Raw genomic sequence first — 20,930 nt, 5'->3', positions numbered from 1 at the left:
CAGCAGCATGCGCTGCTTATGCTGAGCAATGTTTTTATGGGCGATATGAGCTACAGTCCCACACCGAGCCACATACTGTTGCAGACGTTAGCCTGAAAGAATATCTTGGGAACTGAAGCTCCACTGATCACATATTTTAGTGGCTCATCAGTTAATGATCAATGCTACCTAAAAGCAATTTATTAAAAAAGTAATTAAACTAAGGAATCCATTAGGATTGCTTAACTTCAGCAAGAGGCTGCTCATCTCTACCATCTCAGTCCTGCCTGAGCATTCTCTGGACAGGGAGCTACTCAGCTTTGAAATGTATGATGCTGCACCAACATCACATTTCATCTCTCTGCACAGTCAAACAAGGGATCACCAGCAAGCTGATACTAATTGCTCTTTAAAGAGGTTCTGGCAGTTCGTCACCTAATGCCTCAGTAGCCATTATAGATCTCAAAAGGCTATTGGAAAGACTGCAAAATTATAGCAGTCCCTGCTAGTGATACATATTGGGTGCTGTAAGGATTCAAGGAGCAAAAATCTCTTCAGGTGAGAGGTGCAAATTTTAAATGGTGAATCAGCTACTGTTCATATTTTTAAAAACTGATCCTAGCCATTGTAACAACTCAGAGTAGCTCAGAGAAAATGAATGCTAATACTTGAACAGGCTTGTCTTGCATGCTTTATTTCTTTTTCACGTTAGAAAAAAGGGTAAAACAGTCATGATGGAATTCCATTTCCAATCCAGTGATCTTGGTGTGAGGCTTTAATTTTCCAACAACAAAAAAAAAAGCACTTACTAGGCTTTTAAATAAAGATCTCAAAAAGGAAAAGTTATTCTTCCAATTAACAGGATCACTGGAGGCTGTATTGGAACATGAGACAGTAACACTGTGACAGAACGTGCTCCACTTCAAACGAAACACTGACAGTCTTTTTGCAGCACATTCTCCTTTACTAAGGAACCATCAAAATAACTTGCACTATGGATGTGCCTAGAAACTCCAGCAGAGGTGAGCTGTGCAAATTATTGTGCAGACAAGGAGCAGTCATTGCCTCAAAGGCATGAGCAGGACTTGGTTTCTGTAGCTTCCAGTCCCCAGCCAGCACTGTAGTCAGCTTCTCTTCACTTTCCATGCCTAGGTTTCCAACTACAGCTGCATCGATCGGGGCTGGCAGTTAGCACAAGTCTAGATAGAGGCTCAATTTGCTTTAGTGCCATTATACAATATTTACACCCCAGACCATAGCTAAAGATGTTTCACAAATGGGGGGACAGAAAATCGAAGTGCAAAAGGGGTGGGATTCATCTTACTGAATGAGCTCTGTTTCTGTTCTCTCTGCAGTCAGCAGACAGAGATCACCACATCAAGGGGCAATTCAGCCTTTACTAAGGAAAGGAGATGAAACTACTACCTGGAACTGCCTGTCTTACAATGACTAAATGAACGGAGGTTAACATCTATCTCAAACAAGGCACCTACCCATCAGATGGCTAGGAATCAGTCATGTGAAATCAGTTAAGTGATGGACCCAGGACCATGCAGAACTCTGTAGTTAATACGAGTTAACATGAGTTAAAAACTCATACAAATGCTCCCTTCTTTCCTAAAATGCATATTTCCAGTGGAGGTATGAAAACTACATTTCTGAGTTTGTCACCAACAGAGCGATCGGTTCTACTTGGTGGCACAAGGCAACAGAAGGGCCTTGGGCTGGGCTTTAACCAGCGCGAGGTGACAGATTTGTGAAATGGCAGCAGGAGCATCGAGATGTCTCCCCTCACGTCTCTCCTCCTGAGGCTTTTACTTCAGTGATCTAAGACTTTTTCTCAGAACCCTTATTCTGGATTCAGGATTCTGGATTCTGCATTTTACTTAAGTTCGTAGAATAAAATCATAAAGGGAACAGAGAAAACTCCAGCAGGCCCTGTATTGACGTGAAAATGACAAAAAAAAACCCCAATAGCCTTGAAGCTCTGTCCTTTGTAAACCATAAACCATGTGCCAGAATCTTCATTTTATGCTGAAATCCTTAACTCAGCGAAGTCATTGGGAGTTTGGCATTGACTTTGGTGGGCCAGTGATTTGGCCCATAGTATTATAAACAAAATGGATTTTGCTGCAGCAGAAGAGACGGGTAGTTTCTGCTTTGTAAAACAAACACTAGCTTTCTCTCACACAGGGATCTGTTTTATTCGATGCATTTCCTCAATGGAGGTTAAAGTAAAGGTGGTGGTTTTAACTCATCGTAACACAAGAGGGTACCATTCTGCTTCAGAAATGCAGAGCTATGGCTTTTCACCTTCCTTTCTAAAGGGCTGCATGAAATTTTTACGAGGGTACTGGCAACAACTTTGTCAAAATGAGGAGTGTCCCTGGCAAATAAGCAATTTTGGGCCATTTGTTGACACCCTCTGTAGCCAGGGGTAGCTGTTGGCAAGAAAGGCTGGGGTTTGCACATCAGTGATCACACACCAGAGGAAGAGACCATGGGGAACCACAACTAGCAGTGCAACTTAGAGCAGCCCATAGGGGCAGTAGTTAGGTTTAGGATACTCTGATGCTCTGGCTTCTGGTCATGCCTAGGACCAGAGGAGCAAAGGGTTTGAAACCTAAAGCTTGTTGGGTCTTCTCCTGCCAAATCCAGCCCTACCACCTTCTGGAGAACAACTAATTTGCATCAATGAGGCCTGCAGATGATCTTCCAACATCAGTTTCTAGCTGCGGTGCTGAATGCACGTGAGCAGCCATAAATCATGAGGTTATTTGCTGAGCCAAAGTGACTAAGCGGCAGGAAAGGGTCTGTCAGCCATGATGTGCGACTGCAGTTTTAAGCAACCATCCCTCCTGCGGAGCTTTCTCCAAATTCAACCAGAAATGTTATTTTCTCCAAGGTAGAAGAAGATGAACTTAGTTATGACCTTTATGAAGAATTAACAAGTTGTCCATAGCTTATCATAAACAGATGGTGGGTCAAGCCATGAATTTGTAATGAATGTTAGAACAAAGGACAGTTTGCTTCTATATTTACATCAGCTTTAAATATACCTCTCAAACCACAGCTGTCCTTGATTTGCTCTTCTTATCACGTAATGTGAATTAATCATTAAAAGCGAGGCATATAGAGGATTTTGTTGACGTTCCCAAACATTTGGAATGCAGAAAACATGCCTTCCTGGCACTGGAAGATTGTAGAGTATTTTTGAAAAAAAAAAAACACAAAAGAAAAAACCCAAACCAAAAAAACAACCGCAACATGTTTTTTGGTGTACTGCAAGGCTAGAGGTTTTATCTCTTACAGAAAACAATCTACTGTAATCTTGCCAAAACCATTAATTTGCAATTACAGAATCCTTGTTACCACCCACAGTGATGAATGACTGCCGATCTTCAGTATGAAACACCTCAATGTCTGGCACAAAACCGGTATTTTTCCTATAGAAAATTAGATTTCTTTTCCTCCCTACTGTTAATATTCTCCTAGGATGAGAACCAGCATTTCATAGGCTGAGCAAAATGCTGTAAAGAAATTGGCAGCTATCGATGTCCAGGGAGGGCAGGTAGCTATAGGTAATTTTTCAGATGTGTTTTATCACTACTGACACTATTTGGCAACAAGAATATTGTTTAACATCACCCTTTGCCAAGCTGATCCTTACTAGACCTTTCCAGTTGCTGGAGTGTAGAGTCTTTCTGAATCCAGTGAAAGTTGTGCCAGGTGGTTATACAAGATGTAAAGTGGTAGAAAAAGATTTCTCCTCTACTTTCTCTCCTAGCTGAAGCCCAGCTTGACATGTCACATATTTCTGTTTTCACCTGAAAGCATGTCTCTGTGATGGCTCCTACACAAGACCCAAAGGTCCTGCACAGCCCGGCAGGTCAGATTCTGATCTGCATGGCATTAGCATAAGCCTGCATTAACTTAAGTGGCTGAATTAATCTGGATTTACACTAATGTAAGAGAGACTGATATATGACCCACCGTGCTGAGTGAGATCCTTGGCTTGTGGCCAATAGGTTGTAGGGAAGAATGAGAGTCAGTTACCCTGGATTTACATTGGGTTATCTGAGATTAATATAGGCCTTAGCATTTAGAGAGCATCTACCGTAACTGCAAAGAAAAAATATGGCAAAGCCAATATATTACAGGGCTTCTATGTATCTTTCTCCTTCTAAAAATCTTTTCACTGGGCTATGTAATATAATAGGTTAATGAGCTAAATTGTTGCCTGAGGCACAGAAGCTGCATGTTTAAACTTCTGCCTACAAAGCTGAAAATGCACCCTTGTGAAAGTCAGCACTGACGGATGGAGCTAGTGTATCTTGCTTGTAATTCTACCTTCCTTGATATAATACCAGTTAAAAGGAGAAGAGCCAAAAAAATTAAGTTGGGAACCCTGAACCATTCTGTGCCATTGGCTCGAAATACAATACTTCGGTCACAGGACAGAAATAGAGTATGTCAAGGCATATAAAATAGTGGAACAATTAAGTAAAACTGGAAATGAAGAAAAATACATAAAAATCTTCTGGAGAATTGCTCCTGCTATATAATCTTGTGTCTGCAGTTATACCCTAGAAGAGTTGAAAAGTCACCTGGAGAAACGGAACTAAAAAAAATACAGCCTTGGCCTGTGCACTTGCACCTGAGAGCTTTCCCTGCTACATTACTACTAGAGCGGAAGGGGAGAGAGCTGAGGACTCGGCAGGGGGAGCCTTGGGTAGCTCGAAAGCATTCCCTAGCGCTGTTCACCCTCAAGCACAAGGTTTGTCGCCACCACAGCCAGCCAATACCTCAAGCCCGCATCTCCCTGCAGCAGGCCAGCAGGCACCCCCACATCGTTTGGGACATATGTTTTCAGCTGCGTGAGTCAAGGTAGACTTCAATGCCAAGTCAGGGTCCCGCAGCCGATCCCTTCGAGCGCAGCCTGGAGCAGGCGCACGGTACAGACTCAGGCTGTGCGTCCTGCTAAGCTTCCCAGAGAGCCACAGACATGAAGACACATTCTGTTCACTAGCTGCCTGCATTCTTCACAGGAATGTAATCCTTGACATAAAGTTTGTCAGCAAAAGACAATTCATCACGAAAGAATGAACTACTGTCTTGCTAAAGCATCAAGAGGCGTCTTTTCAGCAGCCTAGGAGTCTGAGGCAAGTGTTGGGAAACTGAGCAACTTGTTCTTTTGACTAGCACAACTACAACAAAAATGTAAAAACGCTTCCAGTGCTAGAACATTTAACAGCTCAGATTTCAAACAAGGAGGAGCTATTTCAAAGTAGAAAGAGTGTATGAGATGTTTGTTTCTTTAACTGAATGCAAACTGGATGTGGAATTTCCTTTTGGAAGAAACGACTGAATGGGAGGATGGCTTGGATTCCTATTTGTATATTGCATCATATATAAAAAAGAATGATATAATGAATTGCAATTCTGAAGAATCCAGGCAACGATAAAAAAAAGATTTCAGGTTAACGCCTTCAGTGGGGCTCTTGCTGTGCAATCTGTCTTGCTACTAGGTTCAAAGACTCCCAGGCCAGGAACAGTTTAGTTATGTAGCTTATCATGTCAATGCTGCGTTTGTGTTAAATGATAAAAATAATATCACTTTAAGGTAAGAGGTTTAAGAGAGGAGTTGCAGGAGTGCAGAGAAGTTGGAAGTTTAGTAGCAGCGGTAAGGGAGGTTTAGTAGCAGAACAATACTCTGTCTTTAGAATTACAGGAGGCAGTCAGTTAATCTCAAGCACTGGACTAACAGAGGTAACTTCAAAGACCTTCGAAATAACTTTACAGACCTGGCCCTATGTGTTTGGAAAGTGAACTAGATGTATCGGTTCATCGTGCAACACTTGAAATATGCTGCAAATACATTGCAAATATACAAATATCACAGCCAAGGCTGCTTGCTGAATCTGCTCAATTAGCTCCAAAGGCTTTCCACAGCTATAATACATAGTAAGGACCATCTGCAAATAAACCAGACAACAAATGAAAAAAAATTCCTCCTCTTCAGAGCATGGACAGGCAATGGCTGCAGAGCCGTTACTAAGGCCAGTGGACAAGGTTTTGGCTGGTAGGCGCAGGTTAAAGATCAGCATTCCCATGCCTCCAGCCCTCCCCTCTTCTATACAAATGCAGACCCAGAGCCTAAGAACATAAAACCACAACTCTTCTGGCTTAGATTTGAAGCTTTAACCGCTGTCCCTTCTTGCACCTTCTGAATGCAACAGGATCTAAGACCTTATTTAGGATAACCATGTCCATCGCTGTCAGACGCGAGTTACTTATATAGGGCTGGGAGCTCCTTAGGGAAGTAATCTGTCTTCCCATGCACCGAGTCCATGTATTCTATAAATACTACTACTACTAACATAAAAATAACAGTCTGCCATTACAGCCAAACAGCCTGTTCTATTTACAAGTTGTATCTGGACTTAACTTTTTAAATGAGGTTTTGCCTCTTTCTTACATGACTTCCTGCTATCTTCAAACGATTTTGGTTTGGGAAATTAGGGATTGGAGGCCAAGCCACCATGAAAGCTGTTTGCACATAAAGCATCAAAGCCCCCTGTTTTAATCTGTGATAATTACTACTGTTAGTTAAATCCTGCTTCCCTGATGATTCTTAACAATATGTAACAAATGCATTAATTACAAAAAGTTGTTGCTTGTTCTGAGATCAATTTGTATTAATAGAAAAAGTTTCCATCTTAGTCAGCACAAAGCTCTCTCACAGCGATTTTTACAGCACCGGCAACAAACGTTTTACAGTGGAATTTTACCCTGGAAGTATGAAATTTAAAGAGTTCACTATAATCTAACTGCTGCAGACTTTGTGTTTCTCCTTAAAGGGGGAACCGTTTGAAGCTGGACAACACCAAAGAGGAGTTGCTCAGAGCTGTAAAGGCTGTTCCCCTAAGCGTGAGCCCTGCATTAAAGCTGCTGGATCCTCATGATGAAAATCCTTCGCTCAGGATTTGCAAAGAATTGAATTCCACACCAAACGTTTCAGCTATCTGGGTTTCTGGGACGATATATTTTCTTCAAAGAATTATATCTTCCCATACCCTTTTCTACCAGTCCAGTGGTGCCTTTTGTCTGCCCCTCTGCACAGAGAATAAGAATCTAATTGTGTGACCTAAGTGTCCAGTCAGAATTAACCAATATGTCTACAGTTTTAAATGCTCATTATAAACCAAATCTAAGTCTAAGAACATCCTGCTGGACTCACACAGGGTGAAATTCCTGGGAAGCAGAGAGCTGGCACAAGCTCTCTGCAGACAGAAGCAGGCCACATACGCAGCACATAAGCTTTTGTGCCCGTCTGCACGGGGAGGATCCTGATCCTGAGTTAAGAATTGCAAATAACAACTGATTTTGCACTGATCCTGTCCTGCTCACATGCAGACACTAAATCCATCAACAACACTATTTACTGTGACCGATGTACGATTGCAGCCTTCCTAGCAGTGAGCCAACATCTTTATCAGATTGGAACCATTCATATAGTACTGAACCTTCAATCCATGTAACCAGTGAATACACAGTTATTTCATATTCCTCCCTATAAAGAGCATCCGGGTCAATTTGCATGCCAAGATGTTTTAAAATTCCACAAATAAATAAATAATGTTATTTCACCTGTTAAACACACAGGAACTGTTTGTTTTGGCCGGCTTGCATGGGCTCTGTGTGCCAAGTTATGAATAAAATAATGTTCAATACTCTAAACATTCTGTGACACAAATTCCTGGCTCAGCATAAATACAGACCTCTTGTATGTGGCAGGTTCTTAACGCATTCTCCAGCACTGACACCATTAAATTCATGTATGTATGTCAGAGTATATCTACAGATATTTGTAATTTTTAATCACAATGTAAAAAAATTGCTATCGCAGATAAGCCCATCACGGGCCTCTGTTTCACTGGATTTTGCTTGCTGGAGCTTGGGTTTTTGGAAAGCAAAATGCAACTACTGTATCCCAGTGGTTTCTGCACATGCCGTACATTCCAGAACACGAAGTAGGCTTTCTGTTTAAAGAACAGTACAGTTACAAAGATATGATAAAACCAAACTGGAATATAATATTCCTGGGAAATTTTAGTTCTTCATGCAAACATGAAGTCAGTAACGTAAAGGATGCTTTATGAACAACACTGGCAAAGGCTGAGTTTCTCACACTGCCAGGCCTCCTTCCCAAGCAAAACTACCTATTACTTTAAGATCAGAACGCAAACACAGAGCAGACTCTGCTCTGGTTTAATCCACTGCATTCGGGAATTAATTCCACTGATGTCACTGCAGAAACTAAGTTCAGACAGGCCTAAGTGAAGGTAAAATCCAGCCCAGAGGAAGGGACTGATGGTTTTGGCTCTGCCTCTAAATTCATAGCTTGCTTTCATTTCAGGTGGTTGGAATAAGCCTAGGACTAGACTATGCTGTGTAGGTCCCAGACTAGCCTGAAATTCAGCTGCACAGCTCTAGTCTTGCATCTGTGGTAATAAAATAGTGTGCTGTCTGACTCTGCATGCAGGACCTGCACGAGGCAGAGGAACAGAATTCAGCTGTGAGTGCTCTCAGTGATCCTCTGTTTCTGTGTGACTCTGCTAGGGGTTCCTCACGCTTCCCCCCAGTAGTCTTCAGTTTAACAAGAGTTCTCCCAAACCTTCGGATTTATCACTTGCGGGATAAGAAGGCTAAGGCCCAGCTCTCTTCTCAGCTCCATACTGATGCTCTGAGGGAGACAAAACTCTCACCACAGCCCCCTTGTGAGATTTCACTTTTTCTCAGTGACTAAGTTCCTAACTCGAAGGGAAAATTTTTAACACATTCTTACACTCAAGGAAACCAACCTTCCGCTGTTTTCTTTTTAGCTTGCCTAGGCTGGGCAGGGGACACCTCCTTAGCTCCCTGCACTCCTAGAAGATGCTGCCAATGAACTCTTTTCTGTAGCATTCAATCTGCTAGCCAGAACTATTCAGGGTTTGCTTTTTGAGAGATGGAAAGCAGTTTCAGCACTGTTTATAGAGTAGCTTTTTGACAACAAGAGTCCACCTGTGGTAGGAATCTTGTACAGGTTTTGCCTTTGGATGGTTAAGCTGTCAATTAATACTCATTTCTATCCTGTTTGGAATACACATCTCTAAAACTTGCAGGGTCATGTCCATAAGCCTGTGTTGCAATGTTTGGGTTATAAATGGCACAAGGGGAAAGTTTAAATCCCAGCAAAACCTCCAATCAAAACCAATTAAACCCTTCCTTTCCAAGTATTTAAACTGCAGATTAACACAGCACACGGAAGCACAGCACTCCGAACATCTTTGCCCTTAGAAAGAAAATACCATGTAGCGTTCCCTGGTACCTTAGACCAATCGCCTGTTTTCCATTCGTAACAGCCCGTGTGATCCTCACACTCTTCCTCGTCTCTTGGCCTGGTGGCTGCATCACATTTTCCTTGAGAATTTGTGCACGTCACTGTCCTTTTCTGAATCCCCTTGCCACAGTCTGCCGAGCACTGCAAAGCAACAGGTATTTGGTTTCTGTTACATGATGCCTAGAAATGATAACTTTTAGCTTGGTAACATAGCTACAAGGAAAAGCTGGTTTTACGAACACAGAGGAAAACTGATAACCTGTAAGATTTTCTCCCAATAATCTAAACTCCTTTCAAATATAAAAGAGTAATTTGAAAAGCGCGATATCTGCTTGTGAAATATTTTACTTACGAAAAATGGTAATTAGGAAATGGTAATTCTGAAAATCAACCTTCTTTGAAAAATATCGGCTGGCATTTTGCTAGAATTGGTGTTACAGATGAAAAAAACATAAACCTTGTGTTTAAGAACTCTTCATCCACACTGAAAAAGGACACACTGAGATTTAAAGCACAGAACTGCCACGTCCCTTGATGTATCATGGGAGTAAAATGATGGTGATAAACGCATTTTTAAATCAGCAGACCACTGTTACCAACACATTTCTGCCGTACAGTTTGCATATACTGTGGCAGAGTCACAGTTCTCACACATGTTCTCATGTGAAACACATACGTGACCTTCACACTCCTTGATTTGCCCTATGCTCATCCCTCTGTTAGTCCCGGAGAACTTCAAATGCACAAAGGGGATAGCTCAGGAGAGGCACTATTCAGTGAGCCACAGTGTTGCAGTCAGCTTCCACCCACGGCCAGCAAGCTAGCCACAGACATCAGCAGGGATGAAAGACAGACTTGTAACACCAAGAGCATAAGCAGGGACTGTCTGAAGTCCTCTGAGAAAACAGCAGGCTGCTAGAGCTGCTAGAATCAGTTGCTGAAGGAAGACTTGATTCAAACATATGGGCGCTCTAACAAACATTCATGCAAGCGAGCATCACATCCACAAATGTTTTTGTGCCTGGGCGCAATGGAGGTAGCTTCTAAAGAGCAGGGATATCTGGTCACCCATTTGTTACCTCTGCCAATGGTTGGCTGGAAATTCTGTTTTACTGGAGAATTTGTCTTGATTTCAGTAGCTGTATTAGGTGGGAGAAGGACGCTGGCATGATCCGAAACAAAATTTCTGTTTTAAATAACCAGTTCGGTAATAAGAGATCTGTGGCGGCTGTCACAGCCATGTACGTACATGCCACTACACAACAGCGTAGCTAGTCTCTCCCCGCTTCATTTTCATGCCACTGCAGTGGTTAAGAGTGAGAAATTTTCTTGAAGAGCCACTGGGGACAGGTGGGTGGAAAAACGATATCTGTACCAACTGAGATAAAAACTAACCTCCTCCAGCATGTCAAGTTCTCCCCTTCAGGGGATCAGCATGGAAAAGACAGTTGATTTGACGCTGAATAAATAGTGAAGATATGAGATATTCTGTGAGGTCTTTTGAACATATTCCAAGAAGCTTCTCCATCCAGGGGGTCCATGCTGGAAACAAGCGTCAGCTTGATATAAATTACATCAGATGGACAAATCTCAGCATGCCTGTCTAACCGTCTTAAAAATACAATCCAGGCAGTTCTGACCCGCTGGCCTTGTTAAGGACATGAATGACAAGCGTTTATGAGCTGGCAAGCAAACAGACATGCCTTTAAATACTTCAGAGCACTACAAAGTGACTTCTTGAAAATCTGGGAAACCTTCCACTTAATTTACTATGTGCTGCTCATGGTGTGACCTCCTTACAGATGGACGTAACATCTTTGCAACAAGCACAATTGTATAGTTCTGCTAGATACGGGGATGAATTCTTCCAGGCTTTCTGGAACTCCAGAAACTGCATTGCTGGACTCCTCAGAGCGCGAGACTTGCCAGAGATCCCAGGCTGGAGCTCCCTAAATGGTACCTTAAAGCCATGAATTTGCCCCAAGTTGTATAGACTTTCCCCAATTATATATAATTTTCCTCAGTCCTCAGGGTGGACTCCTCAGGGTTGCACTCGTTCATCTCCAACTACAAAGCACAATATATAAGATCTTTCAAATGATCCAATTTACTCAAAGTAAATCAAACTGAAGTGGGAGTATTTTTCACAGTAGGAGAAATCTCTAGGTGGGTTTTACAAGCAAGTCTGGGAAAAACACCAACTGTTTGTTCTTCCCACAAGCTTTTAAGTCATTCACAGATTAATACTGCATATACTTTCCTAGACAAAACAGCATTTGCAAAAGGTTTCCAACAGATCTTTGGTGGTCACATATAAATCACCCTCTTTAAGAGTTTTTTTCTTTCCTCAAGTCCTCTGTTTTCATGAAGAATTTTGTGACATATAGATTTTACAGAGATTCCACAACAAAGCAGCCTACAAATGAATACGTGCAGTCCCTGAGTGTCCAGCTGAGATCATTAGGCCTTACTTTATTAACAAATTACTTAGTCAAATCCCACGAGGTTTTGCCAAGGAGCAACACAACTTTGCAGTTAAGACACAGCTCCTTTATTTGAAGGAAATCCAAACTCTGTTTCTACTCTTGTTCCCTAACAGTAGAAAGAGTCATCTTTTTCTGACAGTCTATTTTTGTCATTAAAAATGGCTTGAGCAGTACTTTGTCCAAAACAATCTCAAGTGTTTGGCAATAAAAGGGAAACTTAATTTTTTCCACAATGAGGATTGCATTGGAATTTGCTTTGAAAACACACATTTTTGATTGGGGACCAGACATCAGTGTGGTCAACTGTTTTTTGTTGTATAACCAAAAGGTTCAAAAACATACATGAGAAAATGTATTTATAAAATGACACCACTACTGTGATATTTACTCCATAACATCAGATTAAAATGTTAAGGATTAAAGTGATTACCACTGAAGAAAGTCCTAGTTATGAAAAGTGTTCAAACTGGCAGAGCATCAAATGTGTCCTGGAGTCAACTGTGCTACATAATAGCAGAAATGTGCCAGAACAAGAACGAATTCAAAATCATGAGTAGGCCATTACAGACACAACAAAAGGTAAACAAATTTATTAAAGGAAAAGTAAGCCAGTTACTGAAAGAAACGATCTAAAAATATTATGTATTTGCTAATGAGTTACATGGTCACAAATATGGAAGATTTCCACTCTGGAAAAAGTCTTCTGTAACTTGACTTCATTTCATGAAAAGGAGAGGGAAGTAGCAGGGGTTGTTAACAAAAGGCCCAAGTAAAAATTCCGCCTGTAAAACAGGTAGGAACTGCTCCATAAGAACAGCCTCAGGCATAAATAGTTCCGCTGGTCCAGCTATAAGAAACAAAGAGGGCATCATCTGAAGGTGTTACTTCTATAACACACAAAAGACCTATCAGACAACTTATTAAAACTTTGGTGTGTTTCTCCACATCTTTGGAAATGAAAGAACTCAGAAAGGAAACAAATCTCATGCATTAGTGAACAGATAGAGTGTCCTACTGAAAGGAAACGCGACTCTCACTTATCATCTCACTTGCCAAACAAAGATTTCCTGTTCAAAAGGTGGACAATGGAATCACATTGTGTTTGTTGAGAGACACTGTTCCTCAGTGCAAGATCCCTTGTATCCTGAGCTTCTGTGACTTTTAAGCACACTTCTAACAATAATATTTTGCAAAAGCTCTTTGACAATGTTTTAAACAGAAGCTCACTGTTTCAAAATAGAGATGAATAACAAGGAAAGATCCTTCCCACAGGCATGACTGCTGCTGGATAGTCCCATAACACAGCCAGTCTGGAATGAGTCTGGTAGAACTGTAAGCACTGCTCCAAGACTGAAAGGATCTTCTCATCGTTCAGATGAGCCTAACAAACAAATACAATATCAAAACTAACATGGACATCCTATTAGGACCGTTACTCACCAGGTAGAGACAAAGTTGCCCTGTATTACCTGAGTCCTGGTCATGAACCGTAGACATACTCCCAGTTCACTCTGTTGCTAAACCATATGCAGGCGAACTGTCTAGACCACACATCATTTATATCTGAAATGCATTTATAATATCTGAGAACAATTTCTTAACTTTGCAATTATGTGGAGATGCACCTTTTATACAAAGTATAACCAGCTTTTCCATGTTCCTGGAATTACATAAAAGAAGGATGGGTAAGGCCCAAAGATTGAACCTTCTCTGTAACGTGCAGATGCTTGATAAATCTGGTATTTGTTTCATACTGCATTTAAATGGAGACAGAAGCCCTGGTGGGTTACTATGCTTCTGGCCTCAGGTCAGTTTTTCCTTGCTGGTTAGAATTTTCAGATAGAAGGATATAGTTACTACAGCATGATATCTAAAACCTGCCTTAATAACTCGGCCGGTATGGAATATACACCGCAGCTCCAAACTGATCATCTCGGCAAATGACAGTCCTACCCAGTGCCCAGTCCCGTGAGGCACTGAGTATGCGGACCACGAGAACATGCTTAATTTTAAGCACTTAGCACAGTATATCCAGAGCTACGTTCAGTCTGGCTCTTTTCTTGAATCCCATTCCTACCTTTGACCACTCTGATGCTTCCCAGATAGAAAGGCAGTCCCGTCCTTCACAGCTTTGTACTGTTGTTGGTTTGTTGCCAAGGCAGTAGAGGTCTCTCGTGTTAACGTAGGTGCCATTTTGTAATTGATAAACACAAGTAACTTCCCGGTGCTGGACACCTTTCTCACAAGTAGCAGAGCAGGGACTCCAATGGCCAGTCACCCACCTGGGAAGGAGCCAGAGAAGGAATGTTAAAAAACTAGTGGGACAAAACATTATGCTTCACTTAAAACCAGTGAGAAATGGGCAACATTTCCTAGATTTGTAGGTTCTTCGACAGTGCTGTATTGCTGTCACACTCACATCACCTGACCACCTTTGGGAGCTGAAGTGTGTAAAGCAGAAAAGTTTCAGTATAAAGTGAATACCCACTCCTGTCTCCATGCTAGACAGAAACACAAGCACTGCATAGCTGCCTTTAACCCCCAGACTCTATAATGTGGCTGCATTTTTACCCCAGATACAGACAGAATTGTCTGCAGACTATCCTATCCCACAAATACTGTTGCCTTTGAGAGGTACCCGGGAAAACCACTGCAACATCTGCACGCACATCTTCACTGTGCAGAGAACCTATACTTGCTGTGTACAAACTGGGATGGTGCTACAGCCAGACACCTAGCCCAGCACGGCTTTCCCGCATCCAGGACCAGAGTCAGCTTCTCTAGCCCTACATTATATGACCTCAAAGCATGCAAATCCTCTACATCCCAGACTATTAGAATGCAAAGACGTCTCCTGCCTCATTTTTAGTTCACCTTCTCACAGCTGCCAGTGAGACTTCACTTTTTATAGTTGGGCTTTCCAGGATGTTTAACTGGAATCTCATATCTTTGAAGTTCATGGCATTAGGGGCCTCAAAAATGGAGAATAATTTCTAAGAATAATCATTCTTAGAAAATCTGAATTGTATTTAACTGCCAAGGCTCAGGAAGTACTTAAAAAGACAAGATTTTCCCTATAGAAAGGATCCTATGATGTTGTTTCAAAGCTGCCGTAGCTCACAAGGATGTGCCATAACCCAGTCTGGGTGGGGGTGGGGGGTATTTCCCTTTCCCTTACCATCATTTCTCTGAGCCTTTGGGATTCATTTGCTTCATAAGCACATTTCACTTGCCATTTCCTTCCCCTTTGATCAAAGCCATGGGAACAAATACATGGCCCTTTTTTTCTGTTGTTTGCTTTGTTTTGTCTTTAAAGGCTCTTTGGCAAACGGTGTGAGGTGTTTGGGTTCCTCCAAGTAAGGAACGTGCTGCTGCTGTGGGCAGTCTCTGTCCGTGGGCATGCCAGGGGAATGAGGCAACCTCACGTCGCTGTCGTCCAGCTGAGGGTAAGGCCAGCTGAAAGGCTCCCACTGACTCCAGCAAGTGCTGGAAGCACCACGGTGGTTAGAGCTGGGCTACAAGGCAGTGAATAAAATCTCTAAGAAGAATCTGAATTAGGAGGTATGTAGGGAGGGGCGATTTTTTTCCTAAAGACAAGCAGCATCGATCTTTCCGCTTCCTGCAATCCATCAGTGAGGAACATGTTCTCTGTAATTACAGGCATTCCTGGAAGAAGTGAAAGACTGGAACAATAACCCTGTAGGTGCTGTGCACCAGAAGGCTATCGTGCCTTTCTCACCAGGTAATTGACCTTCTAGCCTGTTATTTAGTACTGTCATCCAGATTAGTATCCTTATACTATGAATCTTTTACTTGTCACCTAATCCTGGGTTGTCTATTATGATAAGTGGCTCAAATAAGACTTCTCAAAAACAAGTCTGCTCAGAAATACTATTTCATTTTGCTGAAGGCTCCTGTCGTCCTGGTAGAGCACCATACGTACCAACTTATTAACCACATTTCTTTCGAAGTTGTCATATAACTTCTCCTAAATGAATCAAACAACTGTTTCCCATCTTTCCGTTCCTGAACTGGGAAAAATCAGTTCAGCACAATTTGTAGAAACATCTTCACTTGGTACAGTTGTCATGAATTCATTCGTCAGCCGCTATGACTGACGACCTGGTATGACAGCGCTGATGACTGCGTTGACAGTGAGGGCAGAAGCCATTTGGTTTGAGCAGGACGGGATCAGGCAGGCTGGCCACCTGTCTTTTGTGGAACAGGGCCCCGCTCAAATGTTTCTGTGCATTAAAGCAGTTGACACATCTGCGAATTTCCGATGGCTAAAACAGCTGGCAAGACACCAAACGTGTTTCTCTAGACAGTAGTTTTGGTGCATCTCTGTGGCTGAGTGCTTGGTATTTTGCTTATGGAATGGGAAAATGCCATCTGGGTAATTGAATACTAGGGCTGAAAGACTGACAAAAATAGCCTTGAAGTGCAGAAATCAATGTTCATGAAAGTTAATAGCCAGGCTCCCTTGATATCAGCTGGGCTCTGCCCTGTCAGAGCAAATGCGGAGGGAGTTATCTGTCTGGGTGAAGGAACCGCTCAACAAGGGCATGGAGGGGGAAAGAGTGACTTTGCTTTATGAGCTGAATGTGAGTCACAGGGCCGGGAACGGTTCCTGTACAGGCTCCACCGAACTAATATACACTTCAGCACTGTACTCTCACTGTGATCTACAGCTACTGGCAAAAGAAAAAGGGAAAGGGACTGAAAGCAAAGGAGAAAGATAAAAATACATTCTTGGCAGAGGCTGTCTGTGAGCTTGCATTTAGGATGGGCAGCATGCAGCATGCCAGCTATTTCCAAGATGCTTTAAGAAGTAAGGTTATGACTTTCCTTAAAGGAAGGGAAATTCTTTTTTTTAAATATTTTTTTATGTTGTTGCTCTTATGGAGGAGAGAAATCCCCTCGTTTCTACCCTGTTCATTGGTCTCTAGTTAGTGTCGCTCAGCACAGATATGACAGAGTGCAACTGGAAACTGGCACAGAAAAACAAATATTATCATCATCATGAGAAGAATGATTGCACAGGGCATGAGCCAAACCTCAGGGAATCAATACAAAGCTGTGCCTGTGGTGAAAACACAACATCCTGGTTTTTTGTCAGAATGACTCTGCATGGCCAGCTTCAGCTACTGATCCCCTACATCCATCCCTGATCCGAGCCCAGTGGTTACAGGTAAGGTGGGGCTCTACTGTAAGGGATCTCTGAGACCTCACAGCCCACTCACTCCGTCCTACTTGGGACGACTGCTGCTAACAGGGAATCAAAATACTTAGAAATCAAAGGCTATTTTAAAGTGGTGGGTTTAGTTTCATATCCAAGGGGCAAGTGACAGATTAAATGTTTGAATAATAATCATATCAGTAAAGTAGGCTATCTTCAAAGGCATCAGGGGTGATCACTTTGACCACAAAACTTTATCCTCTCAGTGAAACCTCTGCTTGGTTCAATGACTTTAAAAATGATCTGGCAATCAAGTAAATGCGAGTCCCATGTGCAGTACTGGCAGTGCCCTGATCTTCCCCCACAGTTCCCCAAAGCCCCCTTCCTAAGCAGCTGAAAATACTTTTTTAGTTCCTGTAAGACAGAATAACTGCAACTATATTTCAATAACATTGTTCATGACCAAAGAGGAAAGACAAGGGATTTATGGATAAAGTGATTAAATATGAAAATTCCTGCCAGTTTCATATTCGCTAAAGGAATGTGCAGCAAGGTATTAGCATAATTATTATCTGCAAGTAATATACACACAGGGAAGAAAAATGTGATGTACAAATAGTATCACATTATGGTTGCTATTAAATTACACTACAGACAGATTTTCCTCTCTGCACTGTCATTAGGCCCTTCGAACACACCTGGATGTGCTTAAGAACGTGACTTACTTTTCTTTTTTTTAAAAAAATGGTAAGTATTTTTCTTATGACAATGTAAAAAATAATTCCCGTGTTCTAACTCAAAACACCAAGCTAGCCCCGTATTATTAACTAAGGCAATTAACTGTTGTAAACTAAGCCCTGTCTATACCATATGGAGCATTTGGCTTCCAGTTATGTTTCAAGCCTGTAAACTGATCCTAGGGATCGCTTGACACCACAGTTCTTTTCAGTTTGGTCTTTCCCTCCCAGGTTATAACCTATCTTCTGTTGGCCCATGTGAGTGCTCTAGCTGGAGTCCCTGGAGAGCCTCTCATTTTTCCAACAAGCACTGATTTATGTGACAAACACACTCATCTTTCTCACAGCCATACAGACGGCTTTATCCATGGTATTATTTTTTGTAATCTTACCTCTATAGAAGACTCAAGAGCTAGATGATCCCTGCTGGTGGTTAGATTTAGGAAGAAAGTGATGAGCTTTTAAGCACAGATTTTTTAACCCAGTCTGTGGCTGTCTTTCTAGCTAAAAAATGCCCAGAAGGGTGTGTTTTACTATAGCCTCAAAAAGCTGGGATGGGCAGGACATGCAATCTGAGAGGGCTGTTTTAAATCTTTGTCTTCTGAATCTTCCCCAACCTCTGACCTCTCAGTATCTCTGCTGAGGAACTGGGAGTTCTTCTTCTAATCTGCTTTGGCAACACTCATCTGGCAGGCCCCTGGAGCAAACTTGAAATATCTTTTGGAGGTTTGGTTCATCATTTGATCTTCCTATGGTCTGGATTAGTTATTAACCTTGAATTATCCACTCTACCTGCTTGCCTAAGACTCCCACATTTTCTAGGGAAAAAATTGTCTCCAGCACTATATAGATAAACCCCGGGGAGATGAATGTCTGCAAATGACGGCTTATAGCTGAGGATTTGGGAAAAAATGCTATGAAGATAAAATGGGTCAAGGCTGAAGGATGGGGTGAAGGAGTGCAATCAAAAGACATGAGGTCACTTTTCAGAGATTTGTGGCCTCTTATAACATAAAGCCATTACATGTTCTAGGGTAAATATTGCAGCCCATTAAATTTCATGTGGTTATTTCTGTCTCAAGCCCTGCAGAAGACTTGTGCCTGCAGGTTGGTTCTGTTCCACTAACGAAACATCCATGACACATTCGCGCATGCCCTCACTATCACAGGGATTGCGTTACCTTTGTTCCTTCTCCAGTGCTGCAGTGAAATTAATTTCAGAATAGTTGGATGTGACCAAAGACATATTTGCAATAACAAATTTTTTCTGTTTTTATTAAACCTGTTATTTTAGAACCAGCTTTTAACTACAACTAGTTAAGAGCCTGTACTACTGCTGAATAAAGCGTCAGAGGAAATTTGCTACTAAACAAGACACAGCTGGTCTGAAAAAGCACTTGTAACAGGAACTAATCCAAAGCAGTGTAATCTGAGGGTTCTATTTCTAAGAGATTTTATTGCGCACCTTTTGTTTAACACACACTGTTGCACTGTACAGGTGAGGATAACTCCACGTCCAGTTAGGACTGGTTGTCTTTAGCACCAGTTCGTGATGCAAAATCATGTTGAAGTTGCTCTTAGTTTTCTGAGGCACCTGGGTGAAACTGTGGCTCTACTGATGTTAGGCAAAACCCAGACCAACCTGCAGTGGGGCCAGGATTTCACATTGGATAATTTTAGCAAGGAGAATTGGAAAAGATCTCTGAGAATCAGTCACGTGGAACTGACAGATATTTTTTGCTTACAGCTATCAAATTAAGTTCATGCTTGAATACACAGAAGCAAGAAAACACTGTTTACAACTGGACTCATGATTTCCATGAAATACATATGCTCTGCTATTGCATCTTTCTCCCCCTACACACTTCCGAAACTCTCCACCATATCTCTGCTATACTGGGGTCAAAATAATCAGGTGAATCTTGACTTTTGGGAACAGGTTGTGCCACACCCAGTCACTAGAAGGTGGGGTTTTTTTGGAAAAAAGTACAAGGAATCTAGTAGAATAATACAGCTGCTGATGTCGAAAGTAGGACTCCAAGACTAACATTCCTGTCTGATTGCCTTTATAAACAGTGCTCAGTAATTTTCCAGTACAGTAGTCATTCTGCTAACAGACTTGCCAACTTTCACTCACACAGGTTTCTTTTTTTCTTTAGTGATTATCATTTTGACAGCTTTATTTTTTCTTAATTTCCCACCAATTATAAGATCAGCCACGGGACAATGTTTTATAATTTACATGCACCTTGGGAAGTTTTTTTTTTAAAATGGAAGGCATTGTATTCTCCCTCCCCTCCTCCCTCCCCCAAATCAAGCAGAACATCCAGTTTCTGAGGACTCAGCACGGCATAGGTAGAAGTAGGTGTCCTTGCAGCAGCTGCCTCACTACTTTAAGGCACAGAATATCAGCACTCTCAGAGTCCTTTTGCAGCAAGTTACCCTTTCCCTGACCCAGGGCTGGTGTGTCTTTGATGGGGCAACTGGTGTCCAGCTCCATTCCCTGCCTTCAAGGAAGGCAGTGCCTTTTCCTCAGCTCACACCACAGGACGCAAACAGCGTGAAGAGCATTACAGCAGGCAGCAGTAGGAGTGAATGTCACAATTAAATATTTTGCTAGATTATCCTGCTAATCCTTCTTTGTGGGTAAAGACTGAACTTGGCCTGCAGAGCTTCCAACCAAAGAAGCACAGATCATTTAACATTTTAAAACAAGGAAATATTCAACCATAAGGTTGTTGAGTCAGACATTATAATGGGAAAAACTGTGATGTAAGCCAGCCTGGGGGTTTACACCAAAGCTAGGAAACCTGTCTCATGACTCCGTGTGAAAACTAATGCCAAAGTAACTTCTGCTCTAGCAAGTCATCTTGAATTATTTGATGTAAATGCATTTCGCATTAGCTAACAAGCCCTCCTCATTCCCCTCTCTGCCTGTTCCCAAACTTTCTCTTACTTCTCTTCCAGAATTGCTTCATTGAGTTGAGTTGCTGGATTTGCTTGAAAATACCTTTTTGTCTTTCGGTAGCTAATTAACTACTGATTGACTGCTGCTGTACTTGATGAGCTGCCTACAACCTGGCATGCGCGTGATTTTGTCTCCTTCTAGTGGATGGCGATAACCAGACGTGCCCACAACAGGCCATCAGCTACCCACTCACAAA

The 20,930-nt window shown here is 42.0% G+C and overlaps 1 protein-coding gene across 2 annotated transcripts in view; it reads right to left on the bottom strand.

Moving 5' to 3' along the window:
• Positions 1-20,930, bottom strand: part of ADAMTS17 (ADAM metallopeptidase with thrombospondin type 1 motif 17) — a 195,700-nt gene that overhangs the window by 14,368 nt on the left and 160,402 nt on the right. For both annotated transcript variants that reach the window (XM_064456130.1, XM_064456129.1), the window contains 2 exons: positions 13,928-14,132; positions 9,353-9,505 (listed from right to left, as the gene is read on the bottom strand). In XM_064456130.1, the coding sequence (XP_064312200.1) occupies positions 9,353-9,505; positions 13,928-14,132 (358 nt within the window). The remainder of the gene's footprint in view (positions 1-9,352; positions 9,506-13,927; positions 14,133-20,930) is intronic.

Source organism: Phalacrocorax carbo, chromosome 7 (genome assembly GCF_963921805.1).
Source record: "Phalacrocorax carbo chromosome 7, bPhaCar2.1, whole genome shotgun sequence".
Lineage (NCBI taxonomy): Eukaryota > Metazoa > Chordata > Aves > Suliformes > Phalacrocoracidae > Phalacrocorax > Phalacrocorax carbo.
This window is presented reverse-complemented; position numbering and strand designations above follow the sequence as displayed.